The 18,479-nt window shown below is 35.1% G+C and overlaps 1 protein-coding gene across 1 annotated transcript in view; it reads right to left on the minus strand.

The window, feature by feature from the left end:
• MAN1A1 (mannosidase alpha class 1A member 1) overlaps positions 1-18,479 on the minus strand; it is a 173,689-nt gene that overhangs the window by 12,612 nt on the left and 142,598 nt on the right. The window contains exons 8-11 of the mRNA XM_027848653.1: positions 16,244-16,337; positions 12,327-12,442; positions 3,647-3,866; positions 2,166-2,338 (exon numbers count right to left, since the gene is read on the minus strand). Of these exons, the coding sequence (XP_027704454.1) occupies positions 2,166-2,338; positions 3,647-3,866; positions 12,327-12,442; positions 16,244-16,337 (603 nt within the window). The remainder of the gene's footprint in view (positions 1-2,165; positions 2,339-3,646; positions 3,867-12,326; positions 12,443-16,243; positions 16,338-18,479) is intronic.

Here is an 18,479-nt window from a genome sequence, read left to right on the forward strand (position 1 = left end):
AGAAATAAGGACCAAAAGTTAACCCAGGAGACCTTCTAAAAGAGCAGCTTGGCTAAAGTCAGGAGGACATGACCATGAAGGCCTAGCTTTATGATTCTGGGTAAAGACCCAAATATTAGATGGTAGATGAAGTAGCATAACCATGAAAGACAGAGCTACCCATTATTAAGTGGTTAAGGGATTTGCCCTAGGCAATCCAATCAGGAATAGAGAGGATGGGTGGAGGAGGAAAGAAGAATTTTTAGGGCTAGAGTCTTTGGGACAGCTAGGTGGCCCAGTGGATAGAGCAGCAGACCTGGAGTCAGGAAGATTTGAGTTCAAATCTGGCCTCAAACACTTAGCAGCTGCGTGACCCTGCGCAAGTCACTTAACTCTGTTTGCTCAGTTTCCTCATCTGTCAAATGAGCTGGAGAAGGAAATGGCAAACTACTCTGGTATCTTGCCAAGAAAATCCTATATGGGGTCACAAAGAGTTGGATGTGATGGAAACAAGTAAATAACAACACTGAGATCTTTAGAAGAGATGTTAAAGACCTGAAGCACAGAATAAGAAAGCTTGAGAGACCAAATGAGGAAATTAAAAAAAATTTAAAGAGTCAGAGGACAAGGCATTATTTCCTTAGATCCATAGCCAGAGAATATGTGGAAATACATACATTGCCAAACCAGGGCATTAGGTCTAGAGCCCTTCAGAAAGGTAGATGTAGAACATTTGTACTGGCCTGGCTTCCTACTCCCTGGAACCCAGGGTTGGGGGAAGTAGATTCTGGAAGGCTGAGCCAGTTTTATTAAATGAGTTCCCTAACTAGAAGAGCAAGAACTCATATACCTAATAGAACAGGATCAATCTGAAAAGAAGACAAGAGTTAAAACAGTAGGTAGAGCTGTCTGTAGTTGGCATTTAGGACTAAGGTTAACTCATAAGGCAGCTATAACTTGTAAACTTTTAATCTACTAAAAACCTCTTTCTTTCGTACATAACACTACTAATAGCTAGCAATTATATAATACTTGAAGGTTTGTACATTCGTTATCTCATTTGATTCTTACAACAACTCTGTAAGGTAAGTACTGTAATTATCTCCATTTTACAGATAAGGAACCTGAGTCGAAGGAGGCCCAAGTCACAGTTAGTGAGGTGTTTGAGGCCAAATTTGAACTCAAGTCTTCCTGATTCTAAGTTCGGCTCTCTATTTCTATGTTGTCTAGCTGCTTAGTAGTAAATCCTTTGAAAAACAAAAAACCCAACATCATAAATTTAAGAAAGTTTGCATGATAGTGTGCCTTATGTAGATGGTGGCACGAAAAATCTGCAGACAAAACAAGCATGCTAAATCCTTGGATTTGCTGATGGAAAAAGAAAAAGTGGCATTATGTGGAGTGTCTTGGGTCACTGGACACTACAGTTTTTTAAAAAAAATTTTGCACTTGTTCATGTGCATGAAAACCAAGTACCTGATCTACAGATTACCCACAACATTCCCAAGTATGGCTCAAATAAGATTAATATGTAAATGCGAAATATTTAACGAAACAAATTGAGGTACAATAAAACATAGATAAGGTAAATATATGATTTTCTAAATCAATATGCAACCCTCAGGGATCCTTATGTATAGTTTAGGGCCCCATGTTTCTGTTGGAGTTAGACATCTTTGGTGTTGAGAATATTTTAAAGTGAAATTGGGGGAAAAAGTGGGTAAGGCACCAGGTAAGATCCTTAAAGTTCTTTAGTATTTCCTGACATGTTTATTTTTTAAAAGCAAAAATATATAACTTGGGAAACCTGTATGAACTGAGACAGTGAAAATATCAGACCCATGAGAATGCACAATGACTACAACAATGTAGATAAGTAGTGATGATGATGCAAAAAACCAAAAAAATAAAACCAAAGTCTGTCAACTAAACATTTTAAAAAATACTCAGAATAGATTCAGAAGAGTCGTAGACAGGCAAGCAGGCCAGTGTTGGTATTATCATGCTAAATGTATTACACACACACAAATACACACATTTAAAAACAAGAATAAAAGAAATTCATGGTTTAATATGTAAGCCTCTTTGTGTTCGCCATATATAAAAAGATTCATGTTTGCCAAATTTATAACAAAAAAATTATAAAAGATAACATAAATATATAGAAATTAAAATGAAGACAGTACCTCAACAGCTTCCCAGGCCCATTTTCTGTACTTTGGATCATGGGTTAATCTCCACATGTACATATAAGTCTCAATCACTTCAGGTCTCAAGATGTAGTATTTTTCACTCTGCCTCGTAGCAATGGCTTCCACTCCACCATCAAATCTGAAAGCTTCTGGTCCCAGTTTCATTGCTAAAGAACACAAATGAAAACAACAATGGTTAGTTAATACATTGGATTTTAGTTTTACAGCTTAAATGATCCCAGAGATTTTCTTGGCTATAAGCAAGAGAAAGATAGCAAATTGAATACTCCGAAACTACTCGGGTATACACAATTCCATTTAATATTTAATATTGACTATATGCTCTAGCTGAAGTTAGTCATAAGTGTATTTTAGAAAATGGCAAAAAACCTCTCAAACCCCAAACACAATTCACTTTCCACTCATTCATTCATCATACATTTATGAGTATCTAAGTTCTGTATGCAAGGTACTGTGAAGTATTGTATCCTAGTTAGGTCAACATCAGATAGGAGGCTGAGAATTCTAACCGATTGTGACCAAAGCAAATTATTTCTCTTGTCTGCAATTCAATTTCCCCATATCTAAAAAGAAGATAGTAATAATGACGAAGAAGAGGCTGCTTGGCTTAGTGGAAAGAGCATTGAACTTGCAATCAGAAAACCCGGATTTAAGTCCAAGTTTTGTCACTGACCAACATATGGCTGTGGGCATAAGGCACTTAACCTCTTTAAGGCTCAGTTTCCCCACCTGGGAAATAAGTTTAATAATATTTATATTTCCCCCATGGGACGGTCCTGAGGAATGTGCTTTGTACACTATAAAAGTATGATATGAAAATGAGTTTATGGAGATGAATGGAAGACTGCAATATTTATTAACCTAGTATCAAATGTGACATGTGATAGTTCTTAATATTAAAATTTAAAAGATGAGAAAGTATTATATAATTAACTATTCAGTCATCTATCTTTCATGCTTAATGGTGTTGACATATTTAGGGAGTATAACTTAGAACCTCCAATGAAGTCCTACTCCAATGCTGTCATTGTTTGGGAGAGACCTGGATTCTTCTCAAAGGCTGTTCTTTTCCAATGAAAAAAAGTATGACCAGGTCCAAAGCTAAGCTAGAAAGGATTTCAGTCTGGGTCCAGTATGTCTGTTGTTCAAGGATCAAATGAGCTAAATTCAGAGAAGCTCATTAACCGGAGTTTACCCTTCTAATGATTTTTCTTTTCTGTCACAGCAGCCCACAAAGATTGCCTACTAAGGCAGGGATGAGTTTAGATCTACATCAATGGAGGGAGCGAGTGAGTACATAGACCTAAGAAATCAAAGGTCTTTGAAGCTCTAAAGTCTGAATTAGAACACTTAAAAGGTCTGTGAGTATACTTAAAAATGAAACAGTTAATTTTTCTTATACTTAAGCAAAGTCATGTAAGAGGAATTCAAAGAAAGAGAAACATGGTACTTACCAGTGCGGTTATATGATTCATAACATGTGCGAGCGATTTCAGCGCCAAGTTCAATGTGATGCTGTGTTAGCTCTGGAGAAGCACAGGCTGCACCAAGCGCAAACATGCCTCCAGCAAAACAAGTCAGATGACCCATTTTGTGTTCTAAGAGGCCACCTTTCCACTCTGCAATGTAGGTCAGACCACCACTGGATTTCCGGATTAAATGAGTCTCAATGGCCTAAGAAGGAGATTTCATTTTAAAGTTTTAAATTTTAAAGATTTCAATTTAAACCTTTGCCCACTTTCTCCAGCTATATAAATAAATAAGTCTCTGGGATAAAAAAAAAAAAGTACTGAATGGTTGTTTTTGGCCCTTGTGATTTTTTGGGTTCCAATTGCAATGCAGCTATAGCATCCAATTTAGTCAGCAACCCATCATAGGGAGTAGTCTGAGGCACACAGAAATTGTGACTTGTCCAAGAGCTGGTTTAAGAGTGAAAAGCAGGCTATGAACCCAGGTTTTTCTGACTATGTACCTAGTCTATTTACAATAACAAACTATTTCTGTGAACCTAGCAAAAGAGTTTTAAAAACATGATCTGAAATTTTATATTGCTAGTTTACTTTGTTTCCAATCAAACCAGAATATGGTGGGAATGCAGCCAATCCTAGTTAATTTTGCTCTGTTCCTTAGCTACAGATGGGCTCCATTCCTGATTCCTGAGGTAACCTGATCTCAGTGACTTTCTAAGAAGAACCATTGACCATAGGGGAGTGTGGGGGGAGATTTGGACCCATGAAGGATGGGATGATGGAGCAGAGCACATCCATTCTCACAGCTAGGAAAAAAAGAAAAAAAACAACACTTAATGCATAGGTCCTACTAGTGGTAGGTCAGTAACATCTTTGCATGTGAAATGCAGTATATCATTACAATGAGAAAAAAATTGGGATGTTTCCAGGTATAGTTCTTCTATGTAACTATAGTTTTTTTTTTTTTTAATAAACTTTGAGTTAAATTTCTTAACAGGAATATTTTGAGTTTAAAAGTAAATTATATAAACTGTCATAACAGGCACTGCTTCTTTTCGGTCTTACACTCCTAGTGCCTAGCACGGTGTTTGGCATATAGTAGGCATACACTTAAATGCCTGTTGAGTTATGGACTGATTTATGCATTTATTTGCTTATTAATTTATTTACTTATTTGTTCTGAACTTGACACTCCCCCATGAACATTTCCATACGCAAAGAACATAAAAAGAGCATCATATAAGTCAGTCAATAAATATTAAGTGCCTATTTCATACCAGATACTATACTAAACTCTGAGGATACAAAGAGTCAAAAGACAGTTTCTAACCCTCAAAGAGATTACACTCCAATGGGGGAAGACAACAAGCAAACAAAGATGTTCAAACCAACTATATACAGAATAAATAGGAAGCCACTAGAATTAAGAGAGTTCGGGAAAGACTTCCTGTAGAAGATGCGATTTTAGTTGGAACTTAAAGGAAGCCAGGAAAGACATTAGGTAGAGATAAAGAGCATTCCAGGCATGGGGGACATGAATCTCATTATGTACAGTTTTACATAAATACTTAAGTATGCACAAAATATACACAAAGTACTTTTTTTAGGGGGAGAAATTAACAGGAGGATCATGAAAGACTTCATGTAGAGGGTGACATCTAAGCTGGGCTGGGTCTTCTAAGAAGACGAGGTGGGGAGGAAGTGCATTGCATTTCACTCATGGGAAGCAGAGGGGAGCAGCCAGTGAAAAGGCATGGAAATGGGAGACAAATGTTCTGTGTGTGAGGAATAAAAGCAAGAGTGCCAGTCTGGCTACAATGGGAGTGTGTGAAAAAGTGGAACATACACTAATCCTTGGGAGGCTGGAGTTAGGCTGCTAAAAGCTTTAAATGTTGGGATCTTGTATCTGACATGATTTCATAGGCAGTAATTCCCATGTCCAGAAAACACCCCCTCACTTCTGTCTTTCATAATTATTATATTCCATTAAGTCTCAGGTCAGAAACCTCCTTTTCTATGATCCCTGCTGCTCCCTTCCTACCATCAATTTGCTGTTACTCTCTTTTCAAATTACTTTGTATTTATTTTTAATCACATAATTCCTTGTATTTAACTTTCATATTGTATCACCAAAATAGAATGTAAGATCCTTGAAAGCAAGGACTATTTGTTTTATCTCTGTACCCCTACCTCATGGCAAACTACCTTGAACAAAGGATCAATGATTTGGAACTGGACGGAATCACAGGGGTCATCTACTCCAATCCCTTCATTTTACAGAGAAGGAAATTGAAGTCTGAAGAAGCTGCCTAAGGTCATACCCACAGTAAGCAAGTAGGACTAGTATTCAAACACAGGTCTTCTGACTCCCAATTCAAGACTTTTCCCACTTACATTTCATAGTACTTTTTTGTATGTTTAATTGAAATAGGACCTTTAGAGAGAGAAAAAGAAAAAAAAGAAAGAATCATTGTTCCTCAGGAGGGCAAAATATTGTATAAGAAAAAAAATATAGATATATATGTATATACACACATATACATGCATACAGACATGTGTATGTGTTTATATGTATAAATTTTACAAGCAAAGTGCTATGAAAGTAAAAAGGGAGAGGGAAAGCACATCACAAGGGTGGGGTAAGAGATAATTAAGAAAGATTTCACAGTATAGGGGAGAGTAGAGTTGGGTCTTAAGAATGGATAAGAAATGGAAAATCAGAGATTGGGGTAGGGGTTGGAGAGGTGACATCAGAGATGTCCAGAAGAGTATGAGAAAAAGGCACAGAGGTGGGAGTGTATGGAATTGTGCTTCCTGTTAGAAATGGGGAATAATGATGAAATAAGGGTGAAAAGAAGGCTGGAACCTTGATATGAATAGTCCTGAAAGTAAGGCTAAGAAGAGTGAACATTATCTGGTAGACAGTAGGGAGCCACTGAACTGGATGGCCATGATCAGAGTTACTAGTTAGGAAAGGTTGCTGGAGGCAGGACTTTGCCCATAGTAATTGAGCGATTAATACTTTTTAAAAAAGTTCTAATTGAATTTTTATTTCTGGTCAATCAATCAATAAGGGCTTATAAAGAGCCTAGTAGGTTCCAAATAATTGTGCTAGGCTCTGGAAATACAGAGCCCAAAACAAAACAGTCTTGGCTCTCTAGGAAATTACATTTAATCAGAGAAGACAATACGAACATATATTAAGTGGATCTGAAATATATACAATGTAATTTGGAGGCAGAGACATTTAGAGATAGGGATCAGGAAATGCCTCATGTAGGAGGTGGCATTTGAGTTGCGCTCTGAAAGGAACCAGGGATTCTAAGAGGAGAGAGGAGGGAGGACATTCTAGACATGCATAGAGGTATGGAAAGAGAAGATGGAATGTTTTGTATAAAGGTGAAGAAGGCTGTTTATTATGTATCTCTGGGTCCATTTTCTTCATACTGCACTTAAGTTCATTAAAATGGAATTGAGTTCATAATCAAGATTGGGTAGACGCATAGTAAGCTTATTCTGTATTTCCTATTCCCTGACATTTTTATGTATACCAAATCATAACTAAAATCAAAATGGCAGTGACTGAATGAACAATGCTTATGCTCATGAACTGTGGTTATTCTAATTTTATAGAGGGCTTAGTATTATATTAATATTTCATACTCTCTTGATATAATGGAACATCTTAGCTGTTTACACTGCTCACAGTACAAACTGCAATAAAGTCCTTCAAGCAGAGACTTGTTCATCATCCAAGAAATTATTCTTTCTACATAACAACAGTAATTGCTTGAGCATGGATAGAGATGCATTCTTGTCCTGTGATGGGTCCTCAATAAAGTCCTATGCTCTTTTTGGCATGATTCTGATCAAGTTACCAGGTCCCAAATCACATGATACTGTAACCAGTTCCACAAGTGGATAATTTTCTGCGGTCACAGTTTGAATTATTTAGGATATCATATCATGAAGGTGATTCTGAGTTCTCTAAAGCTAAGGAAGAAGAACACAAGCTATGGTTTTAGCTAGGTTCGCCTAGATGATTTTTTTTTGGCCATGGTGACAAATGTAACAGGTAAATATACAAAATGGCTCTTGGTCCTGGGTGGTTCCCTCCCACTTTTGCAGTGAGAGTGGGGGGATAGTAGAAAATGGGGTTAAGGTGTATGAATAAAATAAAACCAAAAAGAGAGACAAATAGTTATTAGTGATTCCTCACACATTCTGCATAAAAACTATAGGGAATTTATTTCAAATAAACAGATACCACATATTTTGTGAGTGCATACTATTGTCTCCAGGGCAAAAGTTTTTAATCAAGGGTCCCATGTGTTTCAGAATGGGAAAAAAAATCTCTTTTATCCTGTATATATCATGTGTATACTTAACTACTTAACTGTTGTGAGCTTCCTGATGGTGGGGACTATTTTTGCCTTTACTTATATCTCAGTGCTTAGTACAGTGTCTTGCACATCGTAGATGCTTGCTTTATCAAGCAAGTTAGAGACTGACTTCACTAACCTTTGGTTTCCTTTTTAATCCTGTGTATTTTGTTTCATGCATTTAAAACATTATTCTTCAAAGGGATCCATAAGCTTCATCAGACTGCCAAAGGGGTCCAGGACAAACAAAAAGGCTAAGAACCCTACTCTGGGATAAAACACAAACTCTTCTTTTTAACCACTAAATCCTTTCCCAATGTGCCTCAAGGCTATCTTTTCAGGCATCAGTGATTAACTTTAATGATTAAGTATTTACTATGTGTCTGTGCAAAACAGGTACTGTGCTGTATTGTAGATTCCCTCCCTTCATACACCCTGTGTTTCAGTCTTGCTGATCTCCATACATCCTATCTCCCATCTTTGCATCTTAAAATCACCAGCTTCTTTCTAAGTTTTGGCTCAAGTGCTACCTTCTATGTAGGACTTCCCAGTCTTACCAGTTATTAAAATCTCTTCTCTAATCCTACCACATTACTTCCTATTTACTCTGTATACAGTTTAGATTCATGTGTACACATCTTTTCTCCCCAGTAGAATGTAAGATTCTCAAAGACAGTGTGTGTGTGTGTATGTATGTATGTGTGTATATGTGTGTATATATGTATGTGTGTATATATATGTGTGTGTGTGTGTATTTATCTTTGTATCCCCTAGTGCCTAGCACAGTGTTCCACACATAAATACTTAATACATTATCATTGAATGAATGTCACATTTTAAAATTTCTAAATGTTATGAATAAGAATGAAGAGTTGTATGTGCTTTCTTTCTGCAGCACCATTCAGTGAATGTTTTCACTAAATGACAGAGTCATGTCATGCTGATAATGCCAGTGAAGTGGCTAGTGAGGACAATAATCAGAAGACAGTAAGTTTGAGGCTTCAAGAAATGTATTAAAATAACCAAAACAAATACACGGTTATAGGACCAAGCAATTGCCAAATTTTATTTTGAAACTGAGGCAAGCAAAATGCTGGCAAATCTGATCCAACTAGTTTTTTCCTACACTTGCACTCTGAATACCAGAAAGCTCTAAATATAATTCCCCTAAGGCTAATTCTTTCTATTACAAGTTTGTGTCCACCAGAATTTTAGGTATATATCACCTTGACAATGATCATTGTATGCTGTAAGTGCAATTTGGTAACACTTCTGTTAAGACAAATGCTGCTTTTCAAAACTAGGAGCTTAATTATTATAGTTTGGCTTCCTAACTAGAGCATTGAATGGATTGAGAATTTGTTTTAACTGTTAAGAGAAAAATGAAACATTTTTGTGTGATTTCTTCTTAACGAGTTTTTCCTGTCAATGAGTTCTCTAAAGGGAATGAATTATAAATTGTGGGGTACAATTCTGGTGATTTGAAACAAATTTTCCTTTAAAAGAACATTGCAAAACTGTCAGGTGCCTTTCTTAGAACATTAAAACAACTCAACTTGGAATATTCAAGCAGCCTATTACAAGAATAATTAGAGTGTGGCATAAAGGAAGCCATAAGAAGGATTTCTATATCAATGGTTCCCAAAAGTGATTCACTAATAATATAGCCTTTAGTTAATAAAGTATCTCTTTCTATTCTTTACCAATGTCTAATGGACCAACATCATTATACAAAGAAAGGTTCTGGATAGTAACCCCTGGGATCTGTGAACTTAAATGGGAAAAAATTTACAATCTCATTTTTTTACTAAGCTCTAAACTGAAATGTATAATTTCTTTCAATTATTTAAAAAGGTTATTTTGAGAAGGCACCTGGATTACAAACCCCTGTTCTAGGTTAAAATCTGACCTCTTAAAAGCTTAAAGAGGAGAAGGACCAGGACAATCCTCATGGTCATTTAGCTGGATCCTGTGTGCATTAGGCCTTTGGTAAATCTTGTTGAATGATTTCTTGTGGTATGGATTCTAACTCTAGTGCCGCAGCTTCCAACTTGTACTTGGACCAAAAAGTTACTTTTCTCTGGTTAATCTAAGAGGTGCCCAGTTATTCATTAGTCTTGGGATATAATTACAAAACTGGATGATCTTGTTTTATTTTTTATTTAAAGTCATGTTGTACCTGAAACATGGTAGGCACTTAATAAATGCTTACTGACTGACCAACATATCAGAAAGTGACACCTAATCCATATGACTAATTCACAAGGGCAAGTTTTAGTGACACCAGACTGATCTAAGCATTTAACAGTGTTTTCCCATTAGACTGTTTAGACACAGTGCTAAAACAATGCTTACTCATTCTTGATTATGTATTCAGTTCTACTTCAGTGAAATTACCACTTTTCCCCTACTAATTCTCACTTAAAATTTCTTTTCTTTTTTACATTCATATTAAGTATATTTTCTACATTAGTCAAGATGTATAGAAGAATTAGAACTAGTGGGAGGAACCACGAGAAAGAAGAAATAAAACAAAACAACAAAAGAAAAGGAGAGCAAATAGTATGCTTCCATCTGCATTCAGACTCCAAGGTTCCTTTTCTGGATGTGACCAGCATTTTCCATCATGAGTCTTTTGGAGTTGTCTTAGATCCTTGCATTGCTGAGAAGAGCTAAGTCTATCAGAATAAGTCATGGAATTATGTGCCTGTTACTGTGTACAATGTTCTCCTGCTCCTGCTCATTTCACTCAGCATCACATTATACAGGTCTTTCCAGGTTTTTCTGAAGTCTGCCTGCTCATCGTTTCATATGCCACAATAGTATTCATTACATTCACTTACCACAACTTGTTCAGCCATTCCCCAATTGATGGGCATCCCCTCAATTTCCAATTCTTGGCCACCACACAAAGAGCTGCTATAAATATTTTTGTACATGTGGGTCTTTTTCCCATTTTTATGATCTCTTTGGGATACAGACCTAGAAGTGCTATTGCTGGGTCAAAGGGTACACACAATTTTATAGCCCTTTGGGTATAGTTCCAAATTGCTCTTCAGAATGGTTAGATCAGTTCACAAGTCCACCAACAATGCAGTAGTCTTACTTAGAATTTCTAAAAAATATTCAAGGCTTGAGGAATTCATAGTCAGCTGATCAATATTTAAGTGATACCTGAAAGATGCCTAGCACTGTTTTACTGCATTAGGAATAGTAAACATATTCAAAACTGTGATAATTAATGACGTGATAACCACTTCATGAATATATCCTAGGAAGAGTTAACATTTTGGTATAGCTTTAATAGAGCTTAGGGTTTGCAAAGTACTTTCCATATATAACTTAATTTGATGTGGGTAACTTTACAAGTTGCAAGATAAGACTTACTCACTTTATGCAATAGATTTGTTCTTTTTAGTTACATGTGAATTCGTATTTTTGAAATAATTTCGCTTATGACTTTATATTTCAAAAACCTTTAGACCATTTCTTATTTATTTCTGTATTTCCTACAAAGCAACTTAGAGTTCACTGAAAAACCCAGCAAGCACTCCCTAAATGCATGTTAAGTTGAATTTCTGATTGATCTTTAATTAGCAGTGATTCCTCATAGTTTAGCTTTAAACTTCCCTGCCCATCTCTACCAGCCTCGGGTAAGGAATTTGATATTGACTTCCATCTGTGAACAAAAGTTTAATGCAATAAGAAGCTCTTTTTCTAAGGAGCCCAGAGGTGAATCCTTTTATAAAACAATCCTTTTCTAATGTAAACAAACTTGCCTTCATTTATCAATTTGATAAAATTTAGATTTTTATATACAGATTTTCTTCAAGGGGCAAAGCACTTGCCACCTTTTAAAGTGGGGGCAGCTACCAGTCTCAAACTTTTAGATGGACATTAGATTAATCTTTAACCTTGGAGGACTCTATCCAGTCAGTGAACATAGGATCAAGACTCAGTATCTTCTGAATTTTAATTGTGCCTTGGTAATAAAAAAAGAAAAGCAAACCTAAACTCTTTTATTCATAAAACAAAGACTGTCTCCTTGTCCAGGTATGCAAATTTTGAAATTTGAAATGCACTAAAAATCTAAACTGTTCTAAGACTAAATATTTTAAGTATTATTATTCTAATTATAAGTATATCAACCAATGTTGACCTCTACTGCAATGACAACATTCCGTAACTCACAAGTATATAATTTCACTTTTGAAAAGAGCAGGTTCAGCAAAAACATTAGAGGTTAGAATTGTATGACATGATGATTTAAACATTGGGCTTACCTGAACGGCTGCAAAATACATTTTCTTAGCTTCTAAATCTGTCTTGTCTGACATTAGCCATGCCTTCAGCAAATATTCATAAAAGCTATCTCCTAGTCCTCCAACTGATACATGATCTGAAGAAATTGGGAAATAAAGAATTTTACAGTGATGCAAACTTCAATTTAGGAAATATAACACAAGTGGTCAGGAACAAGAATACCAAATCCTATAGAAGAATATTCTAAGATGAATAACTATGACTATCAACTAATACAATGTATTATTATCGGAACTATAATTCATTACGATGATGGTTTTGTCAATGTAAGCCTGGAGCTAGCAGTGGCTTAATCTTAAGTAAATAAATATAATCTTGTTCTTAACACTCTATATTAAAAAAAAAACAACTCACGTCTCCTCAGCCTTTTGCCAAATTAAATTTGTACCTGCTAAAAAAAATTTGAGTCACACCTAAAGCCATGCAGCCAGTCCACAGGCTGGGATGTCCTTTGGGAAGGAAATTTCTGTTACCATTGCTTAACTTGTGGAAATAAAAAAAAATCAAATATTGCTATCATTTTTCTCCATGTAAATCTTTATTTCAAATGTATTTAATTGTTCTATATTATATTTTAATGGATTCCTCCTACATGAATGAATGAGGGCTTGGCATGAAGAGAAGGATTATTGGATTATTATTGATTCTATTTCCATAGCTAAGTGGCACAGTGGATAGAGAACTGGGCAGGAAGACCAGAGTTTAAATCCAGCCTCAGACATTTACTAGTTACATGACCCTGAGCAAGTCACTTAGCCCTGTTTGCCTCAGTTTTCTCCTTTGTAAAATGAGCTGAAGGAAATCACAATCCACTCCAGTGTCTTTGCCAAGAAAACCCAATGGGGTCATGAAGAATCAGACATAACTGAAAAGACAAAGCAACAACAACATCGCATATATTCAGTTCAGGAACTTCTGCATGGTATCACAGAAAACACAATTAATATATGAAGATTGAGCCCCAGGTTACGTATTGGGGTAGACTTTTACTATTTATAAAACCAAATGTTTTGGTTTTTGACTTGAAATTCATGCTTTTACTTTCAATTTTGTCTGTTCCCCCACTATAAAAATTATGCACTTAAAGAATCACTCTTACAATTCATAGGTAAGCTAAGAGTAACTTAAGTTTGAAATATTAAAACATTTTATTAAATCTTTCCTGTGAAATGCTCTGCTTCTTGCCTGTATGGAAGAGCTGGTTTCATGAAACCAGTAAATGAATATTAAAGTGTAGTTACTGATATTTTTTTCTTTTATATGCTACCATTACCCAAGTTATGAAAACTTATAATCAGCTTCAAGTAAGGACCATACCTACGAAAATGAAAATACAATTTCTAGGTAGGACTTATATTTTCACTTAGTCAAAAGATAGTTTTGCTGACTGAGAATCCAAAACAGTATTAAATGTTTAGAAGTCTGTTTTCAATACTAGAAGGTTCTTTCTGAATAATAGCTTGAACTGACCTTTAAAGTTTACTAAATTAATCACCATAGAAATCCCTGACATTTGCAAACTAAACAGCCTAACCACAATCTCATCAATAATAAGTCCTGTTATTATAAACATTATTTTAAGAGACAAATCCAATTGATGCATGCTAAAGCAAATCACCATCCAGTTACTGTCAAAACAATAAGGACTAAATGAATTTACTGGAACAACGACAATGGTCCAGCTCTGCACTTCCTAAGTATAGCCATGGTAATTAAAAACTAGCAAGTCAGAAGCTTGACTTTTTTCACTCTTGGAGTGATGTTCCTGAGACTACTACAACCTAGTCTGAGCATTACTTATAGTAATAGTAAGTATTACTTACACACACACAACAAACATAAACACCTAACAAACACCTCAATATACAAAGAACAGAAAAAGGATTGTATATCAAACCTAATCTCTACCATGTGCCATTTTAAAAAAATGTATCACTCAACACAATAGTCTCAATTATGTCTTGGCTGTCTGTGTTACCTTGTAACCTTTCCTTATATTCTCCTCTGCATATTGTCATTGATTTTTATTAAAACTTTTGTTTTAATATTCCCTACATTTCCCCTTTATGCCCCCTCCCAGAGAGCTATTCCTTATAAACAAAAACAAAAAAGAGGAAGCAAAGAAATAAATGTTCAGCCAAACTAATCAACCAATCGATATATTGAAAGTGCACATCCCATCACTTGGGGATTAAAACAAAAAAGGAATGGCTATATGATTTGATGAGAGAAATTCCTTAAATCATTTTGGAAATCACCATGGTTGACTTTTCCATCTTCTTCAACCATGAACATCCTTATATCTGGAGAGAATTAATCACAATGATAGAAACAGGAAAAAGTAAGAGGCTGTTTTTTTGGTAATTCAATAAACCTAGGAATCTTCCTCCACTCTGCATTTGGGTGATTGTTTTTGTAGACAATGTTTCTGTGTAAACATATTAGTGGACCTAGGAGATAACTCACTGATCCTATCAGTGAGAAAGGATTGCCTGTTTCTAGAAGGAACATCAATTTTCATGCCCAAATTCACTATATTGGTACTCTAAGAGCATGAAAGTTAATGTCCTTCGCAGAATAGAGTAATTTATTCTTTCCTGATAGGATCAGGCTCCATAAAATTACTCTTAAGCATGGGGTGAGTATTTGAGGATGGGTTCCTAATACCTTAAACAGAGAAAAGACTGCAATTGAAATTGATTTTTTTAAAAAGAGACAATGTAATATTTTCATCTTTTTAATTCTTATCGACTTCATTTGATTTGTGTAGACTTTTTGTAGTCCTAAACATATTTACCAAATGTTTATTCTTTAAAAAAAAATTTTGGGCATCTTTTAAAACATAGTCTAATTAATTTACTTACTTAATTACCAATTTAAGTTAGCAGAAATACATTGCTCTGAAGTTAATATTGTTAATATAACTCATCATGAATACCATGTATTTCTTTTTAGTTATTGATGACAGAATAGTCTGTTTCCATGTTTTTAAAAATTTGAGCAAATAAATGTAGTAAGATAGAAGACATACATAGAAGAAAATGAGAAAGGGGCTATGCATTCCATTTTCAAATATTTTTCTTTTTCTATGACAAATTCCCCAATGAAGAGTATTCATTATGTCAAACAAGAGAGTGATGATTATTCTGTCAAAAGGCATAGAGCCTCTTATTTTGGGCATCAAAGCCAACAAATGAATCTAGAATATTAGTGACTAGCACAGAGTGGTATCTCAGAATAATAATAAAAGAAAAGGAAGAAAATGCTAAAAAAAAAAAAAAGAATAGAAAAGAAAAAGAAATCAAACTCATTATAAGAAGACAAATCAAGGAGACACCATAAATATTTAACAAACTAAGGAATACTGCAAAAGACAACCTCCTTCACAAACTTCTTAAAAATTAAGCATGAAGCCCATTAATCCTTTACTTCATTTTGTTCATGGAAAAATCCAACCTACCAAGGTTTAGGTGATCTGAATTTTTTTTTTAATGAGGGGGAGGGAAAGGAGCTCAAAGCAAGTTAATAATATAAAGGGAAGAGAAAAATCACTCTCTTCTGAATGACCTCTCCTTTTCTGAAACCTGAAATTTGCATAACAACATTTACCATTAATCATTAAACATTAAAAATTCAGAAAGTGGGCAATTTTTTATAGCCTGGCTTTTCCTTTTTCATAAGGTAATATGAATTTCAAAAATCCCATTTAGACTACAAGGTTCATAAACATCCAAATCTGTGGCTTCTCCATATTCCTCTGAACATTTTAACCATTAACAGGTTTTTTTTTTTTTTAATCACCCACAGTTTCTAGACCTACCCAGGTTAGTTATGGGGGAGATAAAAATAATTACAAAAATACATGTTCTTGACTTACGTTGACCCCACTGTCCACTATTGGGATTTAGATAGTTGGGATAAAGGCCTTGTGGTTTATCCAGTGTGTTCAGAACATTTCGAATTCCAAACACCTAAAACAAAACATTGAAATTTTAGAATGCCTGATCTTCAGAGCTGGAAGAGATTAGTTTAGTTAACTAATAAAGTTAGCCCAACTTTATTTTACCTATAAGGAAACTAAGGCTTCAAGACGTAAAATGACTTGGCCCAAATCATTGGGCTAATAAGGAGTAGGGTTGAGCCTATTCTGACTTACTATCTAGTGCTCTTTCCTCTATATAGCATAAATTACAAAATGAAACTAGTACACAACTCATATTTTTATCTAAAAATAAATTGAATGTTTGCATTTTTTAGGAAAAAACTCATTTAAGTAGTATAGAATGAAATATCAAGGATTAAGCCCCTGGTTCATTCTTAATACAAAAAATAAAAGACCTATCAATTCAAATGTCTTAATGACAACATTGTTCTAAAAGAAAGTTAATTGTCAATTTTGTTTGCATGGTTCTTATTTACATTGCAAAGAAGACTGTTAATTTTGCTACTTTTTTAAAAAAGGAGATACTAATAAGTAATTGGGCTGAAACAATCAGTTTATTTATTAGCAATGACAATGACTGTCACATCGTTTAATGTTGACTTAGAATCTCCACATAAGTCAAACATGAAATTTAAACCTCAAGGTTAACAAAAGGCTAGATTTTCCATCATATGCCATCTTAATACAAAGTCCTTTCATAGAGTGAATTGTTTTGGGACAGACTCATCTGTATTCTATGAAAACAACAGTGTCAGTTTATAATAAACTGTACTGTATACAAAAGCTAGTTTCCCTTATGAAATTACTTTGCACAGTTTGTATTAATTTATCTGTGTACATGTTATTTTCTCCTAAAACAACATACACCCCTTAAGAGCAGGGACTGTTTTATTTTTGTATTCATATATTCAGAAACTAGTAAACAGAAGGTGCTCAATAAGTGCTTGATGAATAAATGGATCTGTATACAATGAAAAAGTGTGTGTGCTGATTCATTCTATATCCACTAAAACTCTCATATCATTTCCTAATGTTTGTTTAACTATGGTTCCCTCGTTTTGTGCTCATAAAGTCAAATTTTTAAAAACTCGAATGAAAGATTTTTATCCCTATTAAATATTATTTTGTTATTGGATGCAATTGGTGGTGCATGATTTGGAACCAGGAAGAAGTTCAAATTTGGTCTCAAACACTTAATTGACTGTGTGACCCTGGGCAAGTCATTTAACCTCTGTTTGGCATCAGTTCCCTCAACTGTAAAGTAAGGATAATGACAGTACTTACCTTACAGGCTTGTTGTGAGGATCAAATAAGATAAATATTTATAAAAGCACTTGGTGCAATGCCTGGCACATAATAGGTGTTGTATAAATGCATATTTCATTCCCTCCTTCCCCTTCCCTTACTAGATTCAGCCCAATGTACTAGGTTCTCAAAATCTTTCCCAATCTTGAATTTGTTGCCCAGTATATTTTAACCACCCCCATGCTCCCAGCTTTCTGTCATCTGAAAATCTGCCACCTGAAAATTGAGATATTTGCCCTTTTCTCAGTTCAAAACAGTGCCAGGCACTGTGCTAGAGGCTAGGGATATAAAGAAAAAAAAGAGTCATTATTTTAAAAAAATTTACATTCTACTGGAGGTTACTGCTACAATATCTTTCCCACTGAGTCTAGAAAGTCTTTCTGATATCATTGACTAGTGGCTCAGAAATCACATCTAACCAGTCTTTTAGGAACCAAGGATGTAGGTCATGTGGGTCAGGTGACCCGAATTCAAGAAGAGTTTCTTACTACCTCTTTATTTAAATAAGGTATCAGCTTCCTTTTGGCCATTTTTGTTCTGTCCTTTCCAGTCCAAAGGTAATTCTTGTCAGAGAAAACAGAAAATGTAAGGCCATTTTGCTGCACAAATGGCAAAATTTACAGATGTCATAATTGTCAGAATCTGGGCCTAGATTTGGAAAACCTGAGTTCAAATTCTGATTTTGACACTTAATAGCTATGTGACTTCTTGAATCTCCCCAACAAGGCCTTAATCTCCATCTTCCCCTTACCAGAAACTAGGCCTCCATTCTTGGCTTCCAATGGCTTTGATAGGTAAGCCTTTTGTCTATCTAGAGGCAACATTGCTGACTCAGTTAGAGGTAGGTAGGTGCCACAGACCTGTT

The sequence above is a fragment of the Vombatus ursinus genome, unplaced genomic scaffold (genome assembly GCF_900497805.2).
Source record: "Vombatus ursinus unplaced genomic scaffold, bare-nosed wombat genome assembly UNPS02006779.1, whole genome shotgun sequence".
NCBI lineage: Eukaryota > Metazoa > Chordata > Mammalia > Diprotodontia > Vombatidae > Vombatus > Vombatus ursinus.